At 34.4% G+C, this 25,601-nt stretch overlaps 1 protein-coding gene across 7 annotated transcripts in view; it reads right to left on the bottom strand.

The window, feature by feature from the left end:
- The window catches only part of EHBP1 (EH domain binding protein 1), a 373,028-nt gene that overhangs the window by 160,736 nt on the left and 186,691 nt on the right, over positions 1 to 25,601 (bottom strand). For 4 of the 7 annotated variants that reach the window (XM_070480108.1, XM_070480100.1, XM_070480112.1 and 1 more), the window contains exons 8-11: positions 23,470 to 23,574; positions 22,712 to 22,834; positions 19,045 to 19,285; positions 3,989 to 4,178 (exon numbers count right to left, since the gene is read on the bottom strand). In XM_070480108.1, coding sequence (XP_070336209.1) covers positions 3,989 to 4,178; positions 19,045 to 19,285; positions 22,712 to 22,834; positions 23,470 to 23,574 — 659 coding nt within the window. The remainder of the gene's footprint in view (positions 1 to 3,988; positions 4,179 to 19,044; positions 19,286 to 22,711; positions 22,835 to 23,469; positions 23,575 to 25,601) is intronic. The other 3 variants (XM_070480121.1, XM_070480143.1, XM_070480136.1) reach the window with 1 other exon arrangement.

The raw sequence follows: 25,601 nt of genomic DNA, 5'->3' as shown, positions 1-25,601 counted from the left end.
AAGTGTAAAACTTGGGTCTCTATAAGAGCATTTGAGAAAGAGGTAATAGTATGAGTGAAGGCTTGAGTCACTTAGCTGAGCCTTTAGATATGAATAACATTTCCACTTTCAGAGATGGAGTAAGTGGACAGTGTTTCATTGCTAATCACTGGAATTCGACTAATCAGGCTTTTTGAGGGAGCCCTTCTCCACATGATCAGGCTTATTTCACCATCCAACATGCAGAGGTGGGTCGGCGGGGGCAGCTTCTCCACGTTATCATAAATGCAAGTTGAATTTTTAAAAATTCTTTGTCACTGACAATTAGCTATTTATATTGTGATTTTTACAGAATTAGGTATACAGTGCTTAGTAAAATACCTTTGTGATGTATTTGGCAACAAGGTCATTTATGTACCTAAGCTCTTATTATCTGACTTGTATTTTATATTAAGCTGCATAAATCATATCTAGGAGTTCAGAGTTATATACGTATTAACTTAAATTCACAGTCAGTAAATGGTGATCAGCCACCATTGAGCCTAATTTATCATTTTATCTTACTGGATGCTTGTGTTTTAAATGTCAGGTTACTTCCCTAAACATTGGTCTTTTTTACCACGTTGGCTTAAAAAGTGTTATAGTTTTCTCATTTTATAAATGCAGAAATCATTGGTCTGGAGTGAGGAGTTTATATAGATTTATGACACTGGGGGATTCTTAACTGCCTTTAGGTGGGTAGTTTGAATTTTATTTACAATATAAGTATATGCATATTATCTGTTTAAATTCTGGTCTTGGCTTTTTTTCATAAATTTTCTTAAAAATAAGTAGTTTCAGATTACAGGTGGAGGAAAGTAATCATCTGGCTGAGCACTCATTCTATGACTGTGATTAGCCTCTGCAGTCAATTGCTACTGAGTGCAGTTTATCATTTTGTTATCCAAAACAAAATATAGATATTTGGTATAAATATTCTTTTATTATTCAACTAAATTTTGAGTCTGTTTTCTTTTCCCAAATGCTTATTTGAACTATTGCTTCCTTTTCAATTTGAAAATATAATAAATAATTGGCCAAGAAGCATATTGTTTTAAGCATCAAAACACTAATTTTAGTATAAATATTTTGATATAAAACACACTGTCCTGCTTTCCTAAACAGAACATTATATATGAAGCATAACAAGACTCTTTCATTTTGACTCAAGGTTGTCAAAATGGTCATTATTTTACTAAGCTTTAGTACTGCAAACAAAGTCTTCAGGAACTACCTGGATATGCACACACATACATGCACACACACACAAACAAGTCTATTCCTATAATAAGCCCCATGCCACTGCTCTTTTTCAGCTATCATTTATCATTTTTGATTATCATCAATATGCCATTGATTCTAATCTTCTTCCTTATCTCACATATAACTGTGCAGTTAGTGGTTTCCAATTTCTTTCTTACCTTTTTTTGTTTTGGGCAATGGTTCAGTTTTTTTTTCCAAATGAAATCTTACATAAATATACAAAATAAAAAGATTTGTGCTATGGAAACGGAAAAGAAGATCAAGTTTTCTATTCTTAAGCCTCTATGCGTGGTTCCCAGTGCACAACACTGAGGTGTCTGATGGAAACCCAGGCCACCACGAAGCTAATACTGATGGTCAAACCTGAGAGTAACTTTCTCTATTTTGAGGGATGAATTTTGGGGGGAAATGTCATCTGGTATCTTGTACAAAAAGCAACAATAAAAAAGATCCATGATCTCATTACTCAATAGCCTCTGAGTATAACAAAGAGAGAAGAAAAACATTTTATAAAATTCAAATATTTAAACAACATAGAAAGGGGAAAAAGGAAAAGAAATGCCTCCTTCAATCTTGTACATACCCACCATCCCCTCAAGATCTTTCTCCTCAAAGTTACTTGTGAGTCCTTCCATAATGTATAGGAGCATGCATGTCTGTCTACGTGTATATATGCGTGTGAATAAAGCCTTTTAAATAAAACTTTATACATACAAAAGTTATCATACTATACAGTTATACACTTTGTTTTTTCTCACTTAATAATAATATCAACAATCTTTTTAAAAATTAATCTTTCATAGTTGTATTTCACACAGTTGAGTTATCCAAACTAACTTCCAGATCAGCAGAAGGTTACTGTGAATACAACTGATTGTGTATCTGAACATGAGGAGGCATTTTCCAAGAGAAGCATGGTGGTAAAATGCTCAGTTTTCCCCATAAAGATCATTTATTCCACAATATGTCTACAATGGAACACTACCTTCAAAACAACATAAAAAATAGCTATGTTATACTTCACTACAATAGAATTCAATCACCATGAGTAACAATATTTCTATGGAGAAATGTATTTAGAGTTCTAAGTTGAAACTGGAAATACCTCTCTAGAGATAGAAAGGCACAATGGGAAACGTGAGTTTTAGACTCAAAAAACATGAATTTTAATCCTGGCACTGTCAATACCAGTTTTATCACTTTGAGCAAGTTACTTAACTAAGGTTCAGTTTCTCAGTGTAAAAAGGAAATAATGGTATTTACTTCTCAGGTTGTTTTGTGGATCAAATGAAGTTATAGAACATTGCCTGGCACACAATAAGGTACTGTTAAATTCCTTTCCATTCACCTATGAAGAGATTAGGATTTTGTGATTAGCTTCAAACTTCAACGGCCTACAGACGGGGGACAGGGAGAGAGTAGGCAACAAGAACAGAGATTCAGGGAAACAGGACAGTTGTAGGTATTCTTGATGGTTAGAAAGGATAAAGAATCTAAACAGCTTTTTTATTTTGACCAGTGCCTCAATTGCTGCCTTTATTTTTGCTCTCATGGGTATAGGAATTGACCATCTCTTTTGCTTTATATTTCTATTTTCTATTGCCTTCATTTAGACTCCACTCCCAACTTCCCTAGCCAATAGCAAGACAGAATGTAGTCCTAGTTTCTCCTCCTAAAGTTACACACAGTTAAACACACCTGATATAAAAACACACACCTGGAGACTGACTTATAGAATGGCAGAGTGAAGACCTCAGTGAACTCACTCCCCCTCAAACAACGAAAATAAAAGCAAACAAACTATTTCAGAACTCTGGCATTTAATGAAAGGCACAGAAAGAACTATAAAATACAACAGGAACTACTGAAACTTGATGCCCTTGAGAAAAGCAGCAGCCCAGGCATCTGAGATGGAATATGGTCCAGAGAGCACGTAATTAATGAATATGCCAGTTCCAATCCTGTCTGTTGGCTGGGGGACCTGTGACCTTTATCCTTCTGAATTCAAGTTCATCTCTTTTCCCCCCTAACTACCTGTGATAATTAAATAATGTCATATGGTAACAACAACAAAACACTCATGAGTACTGTCATGAGTTATTTACCTTAAAAAACTTGCTAAATCCAACATATCTACCTTTAAGATGAAAGATATACTATTTGCAGTCAAACCATTTAGAAGCTTTAGACTTTGTTCTAAGACTGCACTTTACCTTTCCATGAAGTTATTATCCATTAACATTTCTCAAAAAGAATGACAATAAGGCCACAATTGTAATCTGACATAAATCAAAGGGACAATATTGAAATTCTTCAGCAAAGTATTTCTCTGCACTGGGTGTCAATCTTTCTTGTACATTTCTCAAAACTATGATTTCTATTCTTTCCTCTGTATTAGAGTAAGCTATCTATCATGACTAGCTGCTTTAGAATATATCCTTCTTGCAAAGCACCAATCCTACAATTATACTGCTTTTCTCCCTCTGATTTCAAAATAGCATTTAAAAAGCAAATCTTAACCCAGACAATCCAATCTATAATGTACTATAAATTTATAGACTTCCAAATATATATACAATGTTGCAGTATAATGGATTTACTTTTATTTTGCTTTTAAATCATCAAAATATTAATAGCTAACCATGACTTTTCTTAATTTGAAAATAAGCCAACATTAATACATATTTCAATAAGATTAAACTCCTACCTTAGGAGAAGTGGAGAGATCTCTTCCTGCAGAAACACCTGTGTTTTCATTTACTCCTCCTGTCTTTGGTGAGATGGCTGGTGGGGCTGGAGCTTTTCTTTTTACTCGCCTTTCAGTTTCCAGTTCTTGAACTGGACTTAGCAAATTGTTTGGAGGAGGAGTTGGTTTAGGTTCATAAAAAGGATTTGATCTAAATGAAGAGGAATTACTGTTACATATCTTTATAAAAATAGTTTATTCCCAACTAAAATACTGTAATATCTTTATTTATAAAACTAGAACATACTGAAAATCATAAGGAAAAACCCAAACCAATGATAACTTACAATTTGGAAATAGTCACAATTAATCTTTTGTTTTGTGAATCATTAACAATAAAATCTTCCCTTTTAAGAAGTATTTTAAAATCTTTAAAATACAAAGTCACACTCAGCTCCGCTATATACAGACGTTGGGAAAATGTTTGTAATGAAAGTAAATCCTATGTATTCTCCACATCCACAAAAAGGAAATAAGATGAGGAAACATTTATTTATTTTTTAATGCTCCTCTCACCAAACGTTTTTTCCCTTGCATTTCATCTCTTCCTCTGTGTTAAAATTCACTTATTAGGGACTATCCTTTAGAAGTTCATTCAGTGAAGCTCTTTTAATAGCAAATTCTCCCAGGCACTGAAAATGTCTTTATTTCAGTCTCATACTTAAATGATAGTTTAGCTGGGTAGTTTATTCTAGTTGTTAGTTAATTCACCTCAGTGCTTTGAAATAGTAGCCCACCGTTGGCTTAGTACTGCTCTTTTGTAATTTATCTCATTTCTGGTTGTTGTTAAGATCTCCTTATGGCTGGTTTTGAGCAATCTTACTACAACATGTCTAAGTGTGTATTTCTTTTAATTTATCTGGCTTCAGACTTCTTGAATTTTCCTGAGTCTGGAGACTCACGTGTTTCAGTAGTTCTGAAAAATCATCAGCCACTATGCCTTTGATAGCCTCTTTGTTATTTTCTCTATTCTTTTCGCTAGAAAATCATATCAAATTACATTGAATTACCTCTTTCCTTCATATTTTTACAAATTTATATATCTCCTGTTCTACATTCTGAATAATTCCTTCACGTTCTTCACAAGATCCAGTTAACCTTTTCTCGTTTCACTGTGTCTAATTTAATGTTCAATTCTCCATGAATTTTAATTTCATAAGCATATTTCTTTGTATGGCTTGTATATAATACCTTAGGTACAGAGATTTGAGTCATTAATCATTTGTACATATTTATTTTATAGTCTCTATCTGATAAATCTATCATTTGAATTCCTTGCATTTATAAGCCTGGTCTTGACTCTTCTCTTAATAAACGATTTCCTTGTGTATTTTGTAATCCTAGATTGTGAGTTCAGGACTTACTGAGGAAATCCTGTGTAGTCTGAGCTGGTAGAGCTGTTCAGAGTGTTTCATGCTTGGATTTACCAAGTAGTTTAGGAGCTACTTTGTTTCTTATTTTCTTGGCTTGGGGGGTGTGTGGGGGTTCCCAGACTATCCTGCCAACATAACCTCAAATCCACATGAGGGTATGTTTATGCTTAACTTCCTAGAGAAGTCCTCTTTTTTTCTCTACCTAGAGTTTAGGTCCAGACAGAAAACCTTCCTTTCCTGTTAACTCTATGAGTAGATATTTATCCAGTTGAAAGAAGTGAAAAGAAAGTGAAAGTCGCTCAGTCATGTCTGACTTTTTGCGATTCCATGGACTATAGGCCACCAGGCTCCTCTGTTTATGCAACTCTCCAGGCAAGAATATGGGAGTGGATTGCCATTCCCTTCTCCAGGAGATCTTCCCGACCCAGACCCAGGGGTGGAACCCAGGTCTCTTGCATTTAAGGTGGTTTCTTTACCATTTGGGGCTTCCCTGATAGCTCAGTTGGTAAAGAATTTGCCTGCAACGCAGGAGACACAGGTTCGATTCCTGGGTTGGGAAGATCCACTGGAGAAGGGATAGGTTACCTACTCCAGTATTCTTGGGCTTCCCTTGTGGCTCAGTTGGTAAAGAATCCGCCTGTGATACAAGAGACCTGGGTTCAATCCCTGGGTTGGGAAGACTTCCTGGAGCAGGTAAAGGCTACCCACTCCAGTATTGTGGCCTGCAGAATTCCATGGACTATACAGCCCATGGGGTTGCAAAGAGTCAGACATGACTGAGTAAATTTCACATCCTTTACCATTTCAGCCACCAGGGAAGCCAGTTAGTCATCCATAAACACAAGTATCTAGTATATATGATGATTATTCTTCCTGTTCCTATTATAACATTGCTATTATAATAAAGTTAATAAACTTATTGTTATTTTTATTAGTTTGTTGCAATTTTTTTTTTTTTTTTGCAATACCACTCTGTTCCCTAGAGTTCAATATGTATGCACAGTAACAATTGCATTTCTGAGTCTACAAGGCTAACACCCAGACCACCCAAACAGTAAGTATACCAAGGGAATTCCATCTAGTTATATAAGGTCTGTACTGGTAATACCCTTCTGTATTCAGTTATGTATGTTCTTTTAACTGCAACAGAAGTAGATTCATTTAGAACCAATAACCAAGTATCTACAGCCCTGCCTAACAATGGTCTGCTCTCATGAGACTCTGGGTACCAAGTAATCTAAACGAGAGAGGGGAAGTAAACCATACTTGTTGGTCACTTTCACCCTGTACTAGTTGCAACAGTTAGTGTCATGTGACTCCTCCTCATTGAGCTGGAGATAGAGCCTCAGAATCTCTCTTACCTCTGCAGGCCTTACCAAGTTATTTTTCAAACACTAAAAGTAGCTCAAAGGGAGGTAACAATAAAGAAATGGAATTTAAAAAAAAATTTTTTTGAACTCCAAAACTTATAAAATGAAAAAAAATCTCCCCTCTCCCCCTCAAAACTTACACTTTGCTATCTGATGTTAAATGTTTCAGTACTGAACAAACCCACTTCAATCTAACTGAATAAATTGACATGTGAACTATTTGGGTGATATTTTTAAAAACTATTCCTAATTACATCTCTCTATAACAAATTTCCACAGAAGTCTGTAACATGGTAGCTGCCACAATAATCATTATTAACTTGCTATATAAATATGATTAGATTTAAGAAAAATTTTGAGGATTTAAGGATTGGTTCAGTTATTCAGTCATGTCAGACTCTGCGACCCCATGGACCACAGCACGCCAGGCCCCCCTGTCCATCAACAACTCCCAAAGATTAACCAAAATCATGTACACTGACTTGGTGATGCCAACCAACCATCTTTTCCTCTGTCATCCTCTTCTCCTCCTGCCTTCAATCTTTCCCAGCATCAGGGTCTTTTCAAATGAGTCAGCTCTTCGCATCAGGTGGCCAAAGTATTGGAGTTTCAGCTTCAACATCATTCCTTCCAATGAACACTCAGAACTGATCTCCTTTTAGGATGGACTGGTTGGATTTCCTTGCTGTCCAAGGGACTCTCAACAGTCTTCTCCAACACCACAGTTCAAAAGTATCAATTCTTCTGCGCTCAGTTTTCTTTATAGTTCAACTCTCACATCCATGCGTGACTACTGGAAAAACCACAGCCTTGACTAGACGGACCTTTAACAAAGTAATGTCTCCGCTTTTTAATATCCTTTCTAGATTGGTCATAACTTTCCTTCCAAGGAGTAAGCGTCTTTTAATTTCATGACTATAGTCACCATCTGCAGTGATTTTAGAGCTCCCCAAAATAAAGCCTATCACTGTTTCCACTGTTTCCCCATCTATTTGCCATGAAGTGATGGGACCGGATGCCATGATCTTAGTTTTCTGAATGCTGAATTTTAAGCCAACTTTTCACTCTCCTCTTTCACTTTCATCAAGAAGATCTTTAGTTCTTCTTCACTTTCTGCCATAAGGGTGGTGTGATCCGCATATCTGAGATTATTGAAATTTCTCCGGGCAATCTTGATTGCAGCTTGTGCTTCTTCCAGCCCAGCGTTTCTCACGATGTACTCTGCATATAAGTTAAATAAGCAGGGTGACAATATACAGCCTTGACTTACTCCTTTCCCTATTTGGAACCAGTCTGTTGTTCCATGTCCAGTTCTAACTGCTGCTTCCTGACCTGCATACAGGTTTCTCAAGAGGCAGGTCAGATGGTCTGGTATTCCCATCTCTTCAAGGATTTTCCACAGTTTAGTGTGATGGACACAGTCAACAGCTTTGGCATAGTCAATAAAGTAGAAATAGATGTTTTCCTGGAACTCCCTTGCTTTTTCGCTGATCCAACAGATGTTGGCAATTTGATCTCTGGTTCCTCTTGCCTTTTCTAAAACCAGCTTGAACATTTGGAAGTTCACAGTTCACGTACTGTTGAAGCCTGGCTTGGAGAATTTTGAGCATTACTTTACTAGCGTGTGAGATGACTGCAATTATGCGGTAGTTTGAGCATTCTTTGGCATTGCCTTTCTTTGGGATTGGAATGAAAACAGACCTTTTCCAGTCCTGTGGCCACTGCTGAGTTTTCCAAACTTCCTGGCATTTTGAGTACAGCACTTTCACAGCATCATCTTTTAGGATTTGAAATAGCTCAACTGGAATTCCATCATCTTCACTAGCTTTGTTCATAGTGATGCTTCCTAAGGCCCACTTGACGTCATGTTCCAGGATGTCTGGTTCTAGGTGAGTGATCACACCATTGTGATTATCTGGCTCGTGAAGATCTTTTTTGTACAGTTCTGTGTATTCTTGCCACCTCTTCTTAATATCTTCTGCTTCTGTTAGGTCCATACATTTCTGTCCTTTATTGAGCCCATCTTTCCATGAAATGTTCCCTTGGTATCTCTAATTTTCCTAAAGAGATCTCAAGTCTTTCCCATTCTATTGTTTTCCTCTATTTCTTTGCACTGATCATTGAGGAAGGCTTTCTTATCTCTCCTTGCTATTCTTTGGAACTATGCATTAAAATGGGTATATCTTTCCTATTTTCCTTTGCTTTTTGCTTCTCTTCTTTTCACAGCTATTTTAAGGCCTCCTCGGAAAGTCATTTTGCTTTTTTGCATTTCTTTTTATTAGGGATGTTCTTGATCCCTCTCTCCTGTACAATGTCACGAACCTCCATCCGTAGTTCATTAGACACTCTTGTCTATCAGATCTTGCTCCTTAAATCTATTTCTCAATTCCACTGTATAATTGTAAGGGATTTGATTTAAGTCATACCTGAATGGTCTAGTGGTTTTCCCTACTTTCTTCAATTTAAGTCTTTTTGGGCAATAAGGAGTTCATGATCTGAGCCACAGTCAGCTTCCAGTCTTGTTTTGCTCACTGTTTAGAGCTTCTCTATCTTTGGCTGCAAAGAATATAATCAATCTGATTTCAGTGTTGGCCATCTGATGATGTCCATATGTAGAGTCTTATCTTGTGTTGTTGGAAGAGGGTGTTTGCTATGACCAGTGCATTCTCTTGCCAAAACTCTATTAGCCTTTGCTGTGCTTCATTCTGTACTCCAAGGCCAAATTTGCCTGTTACTCCAGGTGTTTCTTGGAGAAGGCAATGTCACCCCACTCCAGTACTCTTGCCTGAAAAATCCCATGGACAGAGGAGCCTGGTAGGCTGCAGTCCATGGGGTTGCTAAGAGTCGGACACGACTTAGCAACTTCACTTTCATTTTTCACTTTCATGCATTGGAGAAGCAAATGGCAACCCACTCCAGTGTTCTTGCCTGGAGAATCCCAGGGATGGGGGAGCCTGGTGGGCTGCCATCTATGGGGTCGCACAGAGTCGGACACGACAGAAACAACTTAGCAGTAACAGCAGTCACATGTTTCTTGACTTCCTACTTTTGCATTCCAGCCCCTATAATGAAAAGGACATCTTTATTGGGTGTCAGTTCTAAAAAGTCTTATAGGTCTTCACAGAACTGTTCAACTTCAGCTTCTTCAGCGTTACGGGTCGGGGCATAGACTTGGATTACCATGATATTGAATGGTTTGCCTTGGAAACAGATCATTGCGTCGCTTTTGAGATTGCATCCAAGTACGGCATTTCGGACCCTTTTGTTGACTATAATGGCTACTCCATTTCTTCTAAGGGATTCTTGCCCACAGAAGTAGATATATAGTGGCCATCTGGGTTAAATTTACCCAATCCATTCCGTTTTAGTTTGCTGATTCCTAAAATGTCAACGTTCACTCTTGCCATCTCCTATTTGACCACTTCCAATTTGCCTTGATTCATGGACCTAACATTCCAGGTTCCTATGCATTATTGCTCTGTACAGCATCGACCTTGCTTCTATCACCAGTCACATCCGCAACTGGGTGTTGCTTTTGCTTTGGCTCCATCTCTTCATTCTTTGTGGATTTATTTCTCCACTGGTCTCTAGTAGTATACTGGGCACATTGCAAAGGATTTGTACTTAACAGGAGAAAATGACAAAATTCCTTAAGACAGGCAATTTTTCAGTGTGTTTTATATACCTGAATTTACAATACTAAGTTGCATTCAACTTTCATTTAACTTATTAAGTGTTACAAAGGTATCTAGAACTATCCTTTTTCTTCACGTCTCTCTGCCTCCCTCTAACCACTTGAATATTGGTATACTTTGTATTTAGACAAATATTTTTCTGCATTGATAAATATGATCATGTAATTCTTATTCTTTAGTTTATCACCATGGTAGATTATACTGATTGATTTTCAAATATTGAAACAGCCTGGTATTCCTGAGATAAACTTTACCTACTCATGATATATAATTCATTTTGTTGAATTATATCTGACAATATTTTGTTAAGGAACATTCATGAGGGAGATTGGTCTGTAGTTTTATGTTTTCGTTTGTGTCCTGTTGCCTGGTTTTGGTACCAAGGTAATACTAATTTCATAAAGGAGTTGGAAAGTGTCTCCTCATCTATTTTCTGAAAGAGATTGTGCAGAATTGGTGATTATTATTCTTTAAATGTTTCATAGAATTCTCCAGTGAAAAGAAGGTCTGGAAATTTCTTTTCGGAGAGCTTTAAAATTATATATTGAATTTTAAAAATCATTTTTAGGGCTATTGAGCTTACATATTTCATATTGGCTGAGTTATAGTTGTCTTTCTTGAGAAAGTGGCCCATTTCATTGAAGTTGTTAAATTTATGTGTGTAAAGTTTCTTTCATGGTATTCTCTTGTTATCTTTGTGTGTCTGCAGGGTCTGTAGTGATATCCCTGGTTGCATTTCTGGTATTGGTAATTTGGATCCTCTCTTTTTTCTTTGTCAGTTATGCTACAAGTTATGCGATGATCAATTTTATCAATCTTTTCAAAAAACTACTGCTTTGTGACATTGATTTTTTTTTCCTCTGTTGCTTTTCTGTTTTCAGTTGTATTGATTTCTGCTCTTTATTTCCTTTCTTCTGCTTGCTTTGTGTATTTGCTCTTCTTTTTCTAGGTTCTTGATGGGGCTGCAAAGAGCCGGACACAACTCAGCACACACAAGTTTTCCCCTCCTTTGTAATGACAAGAATTATATAATTTCTAATAAGTACATTTAAAAATATTTGAACAGCATTTTTAGTAAGGAAAAATTATTAAAGGAATTAGCATAATTTCCACATTCTGTTAATCAACTCTGATCTGAATCATCTATTTCAAGGCATCTCACATCACTATGAATAAACAAGAATTATTTTTATTTTTGTACTGTTCAAAACTAAAGCATTAGTAGTATCATTAATTCATTGTGAATTAAAAACTCAGTTATATTAAGTGAAAAACTGGACAGAGTAACTTTAAATGGTATTATTCATTTTAAAAAAAAATAAGAAAAAGTATTATAGAAAGAAAAAACTAAAGTTGACTAGAAATAGGGTTAGCAAACACAGTGAACAAAGTGTGGAGTGAAACTTATACTCTTTTCCTCTCACTTTGAAAGTTTATATTTCTTTGGAAAAACAATTCAAATGTATTAAAATAAGTGTGTGACTTTTCTGATTAAACTTCAATGACAACTTCCCTTGAGAAATCGATGTACATCCACATCAATGATTTCATGCTGGACCTCAAAAGTTCATCCCATAAATGCTCTGAAAAATATTATTGCTCTATCACTTCTCAGTTTTCCTACATAACTGCAAGGGCTGAACTAACCCCCAACATGAGAGAACCATACAGTTGATAAGTGTAAAAGACAAGTGCTAAAAGCACTTAAGTATGCATACATTCTCTTGGAGCTGATAGATATGCTGAATTTCTGAAGGCTGTTTTACACATCACAGAACTCAGCAGTATTTATTTGTGATAATTTCATGTCAGAGGACACAGGAAATGTTTGGTAATGGAAGACGAGTCATACAAGCATCTTGATGAAAAGTCGTAAGTTTATTATTGAAGTAAGAACAACTTCTGGAAGATTTTTGCCACTTAAGTTAGACCGACAAACTTCTGGAAACAAAGATGAGAAATACCAGGTAAGTAATTAACAGAGTTCTTCCTGGACATTATTACCTGACGAGCAAACTTTGAGATTTATGGATAATGTTCCTACAAAAAAGCTGAGTGTTTGTAGGCTCCTCTGGTAACCTCAGATGATTGAGCAATTCAGAATGTTCTTTATTCATGGGAAACTTGTAAAGGCTGTGACTTTCATGTGGAGAAAGAATGGTCAAAAGGAAACACCTAGTCATTCTGATTTTAGTTTTTATTAAGGCATTTTAAAAGTTTAAGCAAACATTAGATGTCTCTTTAATTTGTTAATAGGAGAGAGCAGGGTGTGTGTACGTTGTGTAATATTCATGCATCTTGGAGTGACTGAATGCTTGTCTTTAAAGTTTGCATTTACATTCAAATACTCTAGGTGTGTGGCTATTACTCAGCACCTACACCACCCTTGAGAAATTTTATTTTGATCACACATTAGCTATTTCAAAGAAAAACACAACAACTTCAGCAAGAGTAGAGCCAACTTTTTCAACTCCTGTATAGTTATTTAGTATTGAGATCTCAACCTGGGATTTGAATCAATGATTATCATGACATAATTCCTGTTCTTACAGGAGGTTAGAACTATTTTTTAGTTTTATCAAAACCTAGCTATACCCATGGAAGCATGTAGCACATGTGAGAGTTATCGCCCATGTGCTGTAAAATGAGCAAAGGTTGAGAAATGCAGTTCCAGGCTAACAGAAAACAAGTCAACTACCTTCTTCTTTCAAACAAGTCTTTCAAATATTTAAACTTGGTTATTATAGTTCCCTTAAACCACTTCTTTACTAAGTCAAACAGTCCCTATGTCCTCAGTCACTGCTCATTTGATGTGGTTTCTGGACATTTTAACGACTCTGTTCACTCTACTCTGTTAATGCTTTGAATCATCAGCGCCCCTTGTAAAGTGCAGCACCTAGAAGCAAAGTAATGCTCAAGATGGGAGTTGACCAATGTACAGGAGAGGGATGACATCTCTTACTGCACACAAAGCAACTGCTTCCGATTTTTGTATATCAAAGGAGCCTTTTTATTATTCCCCTCTCAACCCATATAACCCATATTTTGAAAAAATTTCCTACTACACTGCATTTTGAAAGAAATAACTTTTTCTTAAGGTCTAAATAAACATCAGTACAATGAAATTCAGTATTTCCAAGGAAAACAAAGACCCATATAGCCTCACTATAAGCAAACATATAATTATTATTTAGCTTTTAGGAAATGTAAAATATTCTGTAGATCTCCCCTGTTTCACATCAATTATTTTCATCAAACAAACCTAAAGCCCAAGAAATCTAGGCTAGGAATCACTCATGTGACAGAGTATTTCTGTTAATAAAGTTAAATATTGCTGTGGGTTTTTGTTTTTGTTTTTTTAACAGCTTTATTTAGGTATTATTGATATACAGTAAATGGCACATATTTAAAAAGTATAACTTGATGAGTTTTTATATATGCACATAAGCATGAAACCATCAGCACGATCAAGACTACAAACATTTCCAACTCTCCACAAGCTTCCTTGTATCCCATTTAATCCATCCATCCCCCCCTCCACCTCCAGTCTCAGGCAACTATGAGTCTACTTTCTCTCATTACAGACTGTTTGTATTTTCCAGTTTTAAATAAAGGATATCAGATAGTATATGCTCTTTTTTGGTCTGACTTCTTTCACTCAGCATAATAACTTTCAAACTGATCCATGCAGTTACATGTATCAATAGTTTGTTCTTTATTACTGAGTAGTATTACACTGTTATGGATATACTACAATTTGCTTACTTATTTGACTATTGGTGGATACTGGGGTTATTACCGTATCTACTATTATGATAAATAAAACTGTTAAAATATTCATGTATGTGACTTTTTGTGGACATATGCTTTGATTTCTTTTGGTTAAATACCTAGGAATGGGATGGTTAGGTCAATAGAAATATGTTTAAATTTTTCAAAAACTGGCAACTTTTTTTTCTAAAATAGCTGCATTTAGAACTTTGAGAGTTCTGAGAGTACCAGTGGCTCCATGTTCCTGACAGTATCTGGTATAGTAAAGTCTTTTAAATTTGAGCAATTCAGGTGGGTGTGTACTGGCATCTTATATGATTTTAATTTGCATTTCCTTGATGACTAAGATGTTGAACAACTTTTTACGTACACATTGGCTATTCTTGTATCTTCTGTGAAATGTCTGTTTAAATCTTTTCTCTCTTTAAAACAGACAGGCTGTCTTATCATTGAGCTAGCATTCTTTACATATACGATAGAAGTCTTGACTGACAGGTATTTTACAAAGAAGTCTGGCCACACTGTGGCATGCCTTTTTATCTTCACAAGTGTTTTTTAAACAGCAAAAGATTTAACTTTAAAGAAATCTGAATTATAACTTTTTTCCTTTGACTTTTTTTTGCATTCTATTCAAGAAATTTTTGCCTAATTCATTTTTCTCCTATGTTTTCTTCTAAAAGTTCCCATGTTTCAGTTTTCACTTTTAAGGTATGATCTATTTTTAGTTAAAATTTATATTTGTTGTGAGGTAAGGACTGCAGTTCTTTTCTGGAGGGGTTGGGATATTTTAATTATTAAAGTATAATAATACTTTAATTATTTGAGCAGCATTTGTTGTAAAGATTATCCTTGCCTGACTTCCCGTGCTACTTTTGTCAAAAATCAATTGGCAATATATGTGTGAATCTAGCTATAGATTTATTTATATTCTCTTTCATTTAACTATATGTTTACTTTTAAGCCAATATCAGAATGTCTTGGTTAATGAGTCTTCAAACTGTGTAGTGTAAGTCCTCAACCTTTATTCTTTTACAAAATTCTTTTGGCTATTCTAGGTCCATCGTATTTCTGTATACATTTTAGAATTAGCATTATCAATGATTACAAAAAATACACCAAAATTTTGACTGGGATAGCACTGAATCTATAGATCAATTTGAATCCATGGCTATAACATTTCTCTCCATTATTTGTCTCAGCAATGTTTTATTGTTTTCAGCATATAGGTATTGTATTGAACATCTTCGTCCAAATTTATCCCTGAGTTTTGGTTTATTTTTTTGGATGCTTTTGTATATGTATTTTAGAATTTTCTACTTCTGATTGTTAATTGTTACTATTGAGAAATACATCTGAATTTGTAAATTGACCTTGTATCCTTTACCTTGATAAATTTGCTTTTAGTTATAGTAGACTTTGTAGAGATTCCTTATAATTTTCTACATAAATGATTATGTAATCCATGAAAAAAAGATAGTATTGTATATCTTCAAATAGCATGTATAAAAAGCTTAAAACAGTATTCAATTTCCCCATGCTCAGCCCTTGTGTGACTACTGTCATTTGTTTTATTTCTACCCCATCCAAAACCCAGAATATACTGTTATTTATACTTTAAATGATCAATTATCTTTTAAAGAGATTTTTAAAAATAAGACATATATTTTATATATATTCTATTTGCCATTTCCTGTGCTGATCATTCATTTGTGTAGATACAAATTTCCAAATACTGTCATTTTTCTCCTGCCTGAAGGATTTCTTTGTAACATTTTTTTTTTTTGGTAACATTTTTTGCAAAGCAAGTCTGATAATGATGAATTCTCTCAGGTTTTGCATGTCTGGAAATGTCCATTATTTTGACCTTTTTTTTTTCCTGGAAAGAAAAATTTGTTTTGGCAGGTTTTTTTCTTTCTTCTGGACTATGTCTCAGAGGGTAAAAGTATCTGCTTGCAACACGGGAGACCCGGGTTCGATCCCTGTGTCAGGAAGATTCCCTGGCGAAGGAAATGGCAACCCACTTCAGTACTCTTGCCTGGAAAATTCCATGCATGGAGGAATATCGTAGGTTACAGTCCATGGGGTCGCAAAGAGTCAGACGTGACTGAGCGACTTTACTTAATTTCTTTCGGTAGTTATATATTACCCCACTATCTTCTAACTTGAATTGCTTTTGTTAAGAAGCCTGGGTATAGTTTTCTTCATCATTCTTGTGGTTCATCCAGCTACTGAGACATGTAGGTTTATATATGTTTTTAATTTCTAAAACTTTTAGTCATTATTTCCTCAAACATTTTTTTCTGTTTCCCTCATCTTCTTTCCTCTCCTTTGGGAACTTCAGTTACACTTACGTTAGGCTAATTGAAATTGCCCACTGATCCTCTGTTCACTTTTTTTCCCTTTATATTTTAATCTAGAGCGTTTCTATTGCTAAGCATTTAAGTTCACTAATACTTCCTTCTGCAGTATCTAACATGGGATTAATCCTATCCAGTGTATTTTACATCAGATTTTGTATATTTCATCTTTATAAACTGAATTTCAATTTACTTTTTGTATTCCATGCTAATGATTTCTTCCACCTTCTTGAATATCTGGAGTATATTTATATAATAGTTAAACTACTACATTTGTCTATTAATTTCATCATCTGAACCATTTCTGCATCCATATTTAAGGACTGAGTTTCCTCCTCATTAGTGGTCAGAACTTCCTGCTTCTTTACATGCCTGATCAACTTTTGATTGGCTGTCAGACATTGTGAATTTTGAGTTGGATGTTGAATTTTTTAGCATTCTTTTTAATATAATATTTTTGGGCTCTGTGTGGGATACAATTATATGAAATTATTCTGATTCTTTTGAGATTTGCTTTTAAACTTTGTTGGGAAAGCCTACAATAGCCTTAAGTCAAGGGTTAATTTGGTCCCACTACTGGGACAATACTTTTCTGTGGACTCAACTCGATGTCCCATATGTTAGGATGCCTTTTCTCTCTGGCTGGTGGAAATCCAAACTACTCTTGATCCTCAGTGAACTCCAGGGATTGTTCTGTCTAATTCTTTGTTCTCAGTAACTTCTTCATATGTATACTCTGATTGTGAAGTGAAAGTCGCTCAGTCATGTCTGACTCTCTGTGACCCCATGGACTGTAGCCCAACAGGCTCCTCTGTCCATGGAATTCTCCAGGCCAGAATACTGCAGTGGGTAGCTGGTCCCTTCTCCAGGGGATCTTCCCAACCCAGGGATCAAACCTGGGTCTCCTGCATTGCAGGCGGATTTTTTACCGTCTGAGCCACCAGGGAAGCCCTATACTCTAATTAGTACTCAGTTAAAGACTCAAGAGAAACTTTCTACAGATTGCTGAAACTCTTTATGAGTAGCCTTCTCCTCTCTGATACTCTGTCCACAAATTCTAGCTACCCCAGTACCTTCAAAGTCCAAACTCTGCCTCCTCAGCACAGGGAGATTCTGGAATGTTTGGATTCTCTCTCCCTGAATTGCACTTGGAAATACTCTCCCATTAATAAAGCCCGGGTTCACATTCCTTGTTTCTGTTCCCTCAGGGGTCCTGTGCAATTTTATGTCCCAAAACTGCTGGTTTATATATTTTATTCAGTTTTTCAGTTGTGTAAGACAAGAAGCTATAAATACTCCAAGTCACTCCATTATGGCTAAACGTTTTATGCTGCTTTTCAAACATACTCAGGGCCACAATGTGCAGCTACATTGGTTGCAGTGTACAATTCCAGAATACAATGTGAATGCACCCTCCTATCCCTAATCTGAATTTGACTAAAATGGAAGCCCTAATCACACTATTTATATATTGAGCCTGTGGTCAATAAACCTCTCTTTTGGGTAGAAATAATGCAAAAGCAGATAATTCTGAATTTATAAATGTCATGATCTCATTGCTTGGCATTTGAATAAATCTTCTCATCAAATCGATATCAAAAATAATTATTTAGCTCCCACAGTAGACCCATAACATAACTGAAGTGTAATGCCTTCAAGAATCAATTAACCATAACATAACTGAAGTGTAATGCCTTCAAGAATCAATTAAAAACACTTATATACCATTTATAACACAGTTGCTTGGAAAGACACAATTGGAATTCTAACCAGAGACTCCAGAAACATATTTCCTTCATTTGTTAGTTTAAGATGCATACATAATCATGTGGAAGAGGATGAGAGAATGAGGGTCAAGATTATAAAAATTTAGACTGGGGATGACATAGATACTAACTTATAAACTATATATTAACATAGGGACAGACATCTTTTTGGGTTACCCTGGTGGCTTAGCAGTAAAGAATCTGTCCACTAATGCAGGAGACGCAGATTCAGTCCCTGTGTAGGGAAGATCCCTGGAGAAAGAAATGGCAACCCATTCCAGTATTCTTGCCTGGGAAATCCCATGGACAAAGGACTCTAATGGGCTAGAGCCCATTGGATTCCAAAGAGCTGGACATGACTTAGTGACCAGAGGCAGCAGCAGACCTCTTTTTACCCATCTAAAGGTACATTAGGCTGTCCCAAGTGGCTCAGTGGTAAAGAATCCACCTGCCAATGCAGAAAATGCGGGTTCAATCCCTGGGTCAAGAAGATCCTTTGGAGGAGGAAATGGCAACCCACTCCAGAATTCTTGCCAGGATAATCCCCTGGGCAGAAGAGCCTGTGGACTACAGTCCATGAGTCCGCAAAGAGTTGGACATGACTGAGCATACATGCACACAAAGGTATATTACAGAAAGACCTCTTTAGTTAAAATATGATGATTGCAAAATGAAATGTACTTACTCATCCAACTCTTCTTCTTCAGCTTTAGAGCTGTCAGCATAGAGATACTTGCTCATGTCCACTGGTCTTATATTTTTTCTTTTTGTAGACTGGGGTGGAGAATCCTTTATAGTTACAAAGGTTTCTGGCTCATCAAATGGGTTCAAATACTGTGGAGTCTGTACCTCTTTAAAGGGATTATAGCTGTTACTATAAAAGGATTCTTCTGGTTTTTTAGGTGAAATTGTTTCAGTGATTTGTTCTATAAAACAATAGCAAAAGATGAATTAAATTAATACTACCTGATACTTGCTTATATATTGAGTCTTCAAAAATACTCAATCTTGAATTAATACTCTGTGGGGTTGAAAGTGCAAATCAATAATATGTTTTAGCGGAGCTAAGTTCAGAAGATGTGATATCTAAGATTTTTGTCTACTTCTTATGGTATGCTGATTTTGGAAATTTTAACCTTCTTAAAGGTACAATATTTATTGTTGCTTATTTTATTTCACTATACTAAGCTGCCCCACCACAAACTGATATATAAAAATTTTTGCTTTTTAAAAAACATAAAATGAACTTAATTTTGTAGTGGTCTCTGGTAGTTACACTAGCAGAGATCCCTTAGAAATCTGAAAATTCATTCCGGAATATACCAAAAATACACTATGTATCACTGAATTTGTTTTTGTGAAGTCTTCAAACAGCAGGTTTCTGTATACTATAAGACCTTAAATCTTTACAGCTTTTAATGGGCCTTTTCAACATAATTCATATTCAGTCAGTACTTTATATAATAACATAAAGGAATAACAAGACTTCTAAAGTTGAAAAAGCTACATTAAAATCACACTGAGAAGCAGATAGTTGTGTCCCACTAAATTCTAAATTTTACTACAAATTTCAATTTGAAAACAAAGGTATTCTTAAAAATAAAATTCTGACTTCACAGCACAAAAAGCACTAAAATAGCATCATGTCCTCCAAAAATACTTATGGAGTACTTAGTACCAGCATTTTGATTTTATGTTTATTAATATTTTAAAACAAAACTAGGGAGAGTTTCATGGCAGTTCAGTGGTTAGCACTCTGTGCTTTCACTGCCATGGGCCCGGGTCCAATCCCTGGTCAGGGAATTAAGATCCCATAAGCTGCATAGCATGGCCCCCCAACAAAAAAAAAACACCCAAAACTGGAATGTATAATAAAACTGTTTAAAATTTAATTTTAATGCTATAAACATTTCCCTAAATGAGAAAAAGGTTTCAGAGAGCTGATAATCACAGAACAGTTCAAAAGTAATTTTAATTATGCCATGCAACTCTAACAAAGCATTTCTAGGAGAAGGCAGAAAATTGGTCATTAAAATCTTCAAGAAAAATAATTGTTTCATAAGTGACCTTTCAAATAATATAATCCAATTAACATAAAAATCTCTTCATTGACATATATTTATGATTTTTATATTTTAGAGTCAAACTACTTTTACTTATACTTTAGACATTAGCCCAGAAAAATTGTTTTGTCTTTATATTGAAAAGATAACTGTAACAAACAACTCTAAATTGAAATTCTATGCATTATGGCGAAGCAATCATAAAGTATTGAACAGAATTCACAAAATCATAATAAATCAACAGTGAAATGAATTTAAAAATAGCCTAAGGTAGAGAAGAGACTCAGTAACTGTATCTTTAGTAACGCCAGGATAATACTCAAATACCACTACAACCTTTATAATAATCTAAATGAATCACTATCTTTTCTCTGAGGGTAGAAGAGACTGAAGAGTTTTTTTGCCGACTCTATTTTTTATTAATAAATCCCAAGTCCCAAATGCTTAAGAAATAGACAAAAGCTGTTCAATGGAAATGCCATTTTTATTTTTACTTTCAGGTAAAGGATTACAAAAATTGATCCAAGCAAGTTCAAAAATTATAAAACCAAAAGCAAGAAAGTACTCAACTACAGAGCAAGATTTGAAGATGATAGAATAGCAACAAAGGAGAGTTTAAGATGAGATTATTTCATTTAAAGGATAACATACATTTTAAAATGACTTTCTAAACAGGTCACTGAAGCACAGACTGTCATGAATCTAAGAGGAGAGCTGAAACTATAAAAACAAAACCAAAAAAAACCCCAAATATCTAAACAACTGCAACACATTTTTTTCTTTCCTAACTACTTGTGTTACTTGAGAATGCATGTTTTTAATCATAAAAATTAATAATAAATTATTTCAAGAAAAATGAGTATTCTTCTAATAGAAAACACTTATTCTAAAGTCCCTAAGAAGTGTTTATTTAAAGAAAATACTGGCTGTCAGGTTTATTCTTAGCTCTATAGGCATAATTAAAGATTCTGAATCAGGCTCTCTTAACCTCTCCAAAATAGAAATATAATATATACATTATGTAGTACTCTTCTATACCTGGGAAACAGATACACATATATTTTTAAAAATTACTCGTTTAACTTTAAAATGAAAAGCTCAAATACTCCTATCTCAAAATATTTTGGTAACTTTTTTTAACTCAGTGTATTCAGACATATATACTATGTAATTAAGAAGCTTTGTGGTCAAAAGAAGACACTTGATTAGTAATCTTAGCTCCAACTCCACCTCCATTTACCTGAAGTTATTGTTCAAATCACTAAATTCCTCTGGGCCTCAGCTCCCTAATCTATGAAAAAAGGCTGCGGAACCAGATTACTTCTAAGATGTATTGTAATCATTAAGATTTCAAATACTTTAATATAAAATAAATCACAAAAAAATGCAATCTCATTAATCTAAACTTACTAATTTAGAATTCTGTAAGAAGGGAGAAAGTCAAGAAAGGAGAAGGAGAAGTAGATTATGAAGTGATATTGCTCTAATACAGTGAATCCTTAAATTGAAACCTCATTTTCACCATGATTGGCAGTAGCAAAATTCTTTAAAGCTCATGAGGATGTCATAAGAGCAGTCTAAAAGATGCAATAGGGGTTACCCATTCTTGCATTTACTTCGAGCAGAGTTAAATTAAACAAAGGTCTTATTTCTTTAATAGCTCTTTTCTAAGCTTTAATGGTTTGAAACTACTTGATAAGAAAAATGACTAAGGAAAAAAAAACCTTGGTTTTATTTCTTCTATATATGTTGTATATATGACAGGAGTAGCTCTTAATCTTTTCTTCTGTTCTGTGACATTAACAATTTAACTTTTGTTACTGAGAATAATTCCCAGCTAGAGACAGGGAATTAGGGGTGGAAAGGCTCATCAGACTGAGGTGTGAGGGTGGAGAAGCTGTATGTAGAAAGAGGCCACCTCCACCACCCTAATAATATGGGTATTTCCCACAACCTGATCTTGCTTGGTAAGGCCAAAATAATGTATGCCAGCTAAGTAAATACTGTTATATCTAATATTACAGCTTTACTATTTGACCAAACTAATAAAGAGTTTAAAAAAATAAGCCCCAAGTAAATGTCTATGTAGGCTTTCTTTTTTCTTTAAAACTAATTCAATAGAAGCTACCCAGAATTGCTGATCAATTGCAAGTGGTATTGAATAAATAATAGTCATTATAAACAAAATTTATAAGTCTTTAAAACAAAACAGAAAACCTCTTTCTGTCCTTACAAATCATGAGAACTTGACTAAATAAAGACTTCAAAAGTAAAGAAAAAATGTGCTACCTTCTGAATCAGGATCTCCAAACGGGTTTAATTCTGCTACATCAGGATCACCAAATGGATTTAAATTCACAGTGGCCAAGTCCTTTTCTGCTTCATCCAAAAAGTTAAGTTTGTTGATAAGCTCTGAAAATAAACATATGTGTCAGTTTACTATGGTTACATAGAGTTAAGCATAATTATCATTCATTCATGAAACATTTCAAATTGCAAAAATTTACACTAATAATACCTGCAAATAATAAGATATAGCATTTTACCAATGAAAGAATGCCATTCAAGTATTTTGTAGCATACCAACATATTCAAATAAAAGAAAACAGACATATGCATATGAATTTGAAAATAACAGATAATAAATAGAAAAACTCATCTCAATCTTACTTGATTCAATAAAAAAGTACTAACATACATTCTGAGAAAAAACATCCTTCACTGCTAAATATGAATAATTCAAATTAACATAATATAAGCAAATATTTCTAAAACAATGTTGTTATAATATATAAGCTAACTAAAGAAATATGTCATATGACCAATTGTTATAAGATATTTTAAAATCATTGCCTATCATCCTGATATGGGTTTTGCTAAAGATGGTAAGTTCTGTTATGCTGTTGCCTGTTGGTGCACTACAAATTACTAAAGGAAATGCACAAAGACAAAACTGACAGCTAAGTACAGACAGAAAGTCAAGAGGTAGCAGGTCACAGTAAATACAAGCAATCAGAAGCAGAAAGAAAGGAAGAAAGCTCTTAGACCTTCAGAGGAACTGGCTGATTTAGCTGAAGGCATATTTGCTTGCTTTATGCAGTCATCTTGATCTTCATCTAAGCTGCTCAGAGCATTCAATTGGTTTACAATTTCTGTAAACAGAAGCCAGTCGAGACAAATGTAAGGTAAGGTCACTTAATTAAAGAGTCATAGAAGCATGCTGTTACTCAAAAAGACAAAGAGGGGATATTTGGTTAATCAAAAGAATACAGTCAGAGAATGTTATTTTGATAAACTATAACAGATGTATTTAACTGAAAGTGATGCTGTACTCATATTTAAAACAGAGAAGATTTTTGTTAAAAATTTATATTAGTACTATTAACAACTAGGTTAACAAACACAAAACAAAGATAATAACCCATTGGCTTTCACATTCTACATTTGTAAAATAGGGCTTTAAATGGATGTATTAAAAATAGAATAGAAAAATTTTCATAGATACCATAGAAAATATGTGCTATTTGTTTTATAGCATTCTAAATTTAAATTAAAGGATTTAAGAATATATCTATATGAATCATGAACATAATAAGCACTTATTAATATTCTAGAATGTTAAAAATTAGCACAAAATAAGAAAAGCAGGCAATAGCTATTTTCTACTCCTGCTTTCTAGGGAATTTGTTCTTTTAAAGGAACTCCTGAATATTTGCTTTAGGATATCTTATTTAGCCAGTTAAGAGACAGAATAAAAAAGACAGGAACAGACAGTGAAATATTAAAATAAAAATTCATTCTATACATAAATAGAATTTTTCAAAATGAGTCATACATGTTTTGGACAACTCCAAATATGTGAAGTTATGATTCACTGGGTGAAAATTAGCTTGGAATAAAATATTAAGAACCTACTAGAGTATTCTAGTTAATCCTTGCTATTTCCAAAGTTAAAACCTGGCAATAACTTAGGCATTAGGACAAACCAAACAGATCCAGATCATTCAGTGGGAAATAAAATGGTTAGAAATAGAAAATAGTTGCAAATTCAGCACTAAAATGCTGTTTTTTAACATGCAAATCTAGAGTCTAAATTTTATTTGAACCAAATAATATAAATACATGGTTGTAATAAGGTTGTCTTCATCCAATCATTTTTTGTTGAAGAAATAAATATTTATCACTCTGTGCCAATTACCATGCTTGGAACATAAGAATGAAAATAAATCAGGCATAATTTTGCCCTCATGGAATTTACCATCGATAAAGAAAGAAATTAACACTGAAAAAGGCCATAAACGACTACTAGAAAAACTGACAAACTTATTCATTTCCCTTGTCTGAATGAGAAATGTATTTTCTAGGAAAAAAATTGCTTGAGATAGTCAATCGTAGAAAATAAAAAAGAGTAAACAGAATTAATACTAACTGGACTCTTAGTCTGTGAATAATATGAGCTAAATAGTCAGTTTTTATAAAGTATCTTCTTCCATTTTATCCTTCCAATAGTTTAAATCTCATTCTGACTCAAACTAACCTAGCAAATTCCTCAATAGGAAGAATTTATTCTTAAATTAGATTGTTTACCCCAAGCTACTAGTTATTGTAACTTTGCAATTTTCAAGGAAGTGTAATAGAGAGGAGAATCTATGCTATGTGACTATCAGTTCATGACTGATTTTTTTCATTCATTACTAGTTTTGTATTTTTAAAAGTTTGCAGATATTTATTTTTAACTTAAAAAATATGATAAAAACAAATATTAATAACACTAGTTAACAGCAGTTAACCTCTGTTAAGAAGTAGAAAGGGCTCTGCATATGTTGTTAGTTGATTCTCAAAAATATCCTGAGGTATTAATACTCACATTTTATCATGTATATTAGTACTATTTATTTGTACTGTATTCCCAGATGTGCAATTACTGATTAAAATATTTTAAAATAATGCTCAAAGATCTGTACTTTCTTTATACATTTTATTTAATATTCTTGGATATATTTTCAATGACAGTAGAAATAATTTATTCAAATACCTTATATAAGGAGCAATATATGGAATACTAAAGAAACATTAAATTTGGTCCTTACCTTCAAAGGTATTATTGTTCCATTAAACACTTTTATGTACAATATGGACATTCACTTAAATACTATCAAAGTGACTCTATCACATGACT

The sequence above is a fragment of the Odocoileus virginianus genome, chromosome 2 (assembly GCF_023699985.2).
Source record: "Odocoileus virginianus isolate 20LAN1187 ecotype Illinois chromosome 2, Ovbor_1.2, whole genome shotgun sequence".
Taxonomy (NCBI): domain Eukaryota; kingdom Metazoa; phylum Chordata; class Mammalia; order Artiodactyla; family Cervidae; genus Odocoileus; species Odocoileus virginianus.
This window is presented reverse-complemented; position numbering and strand designations above follow the sequence as displayed.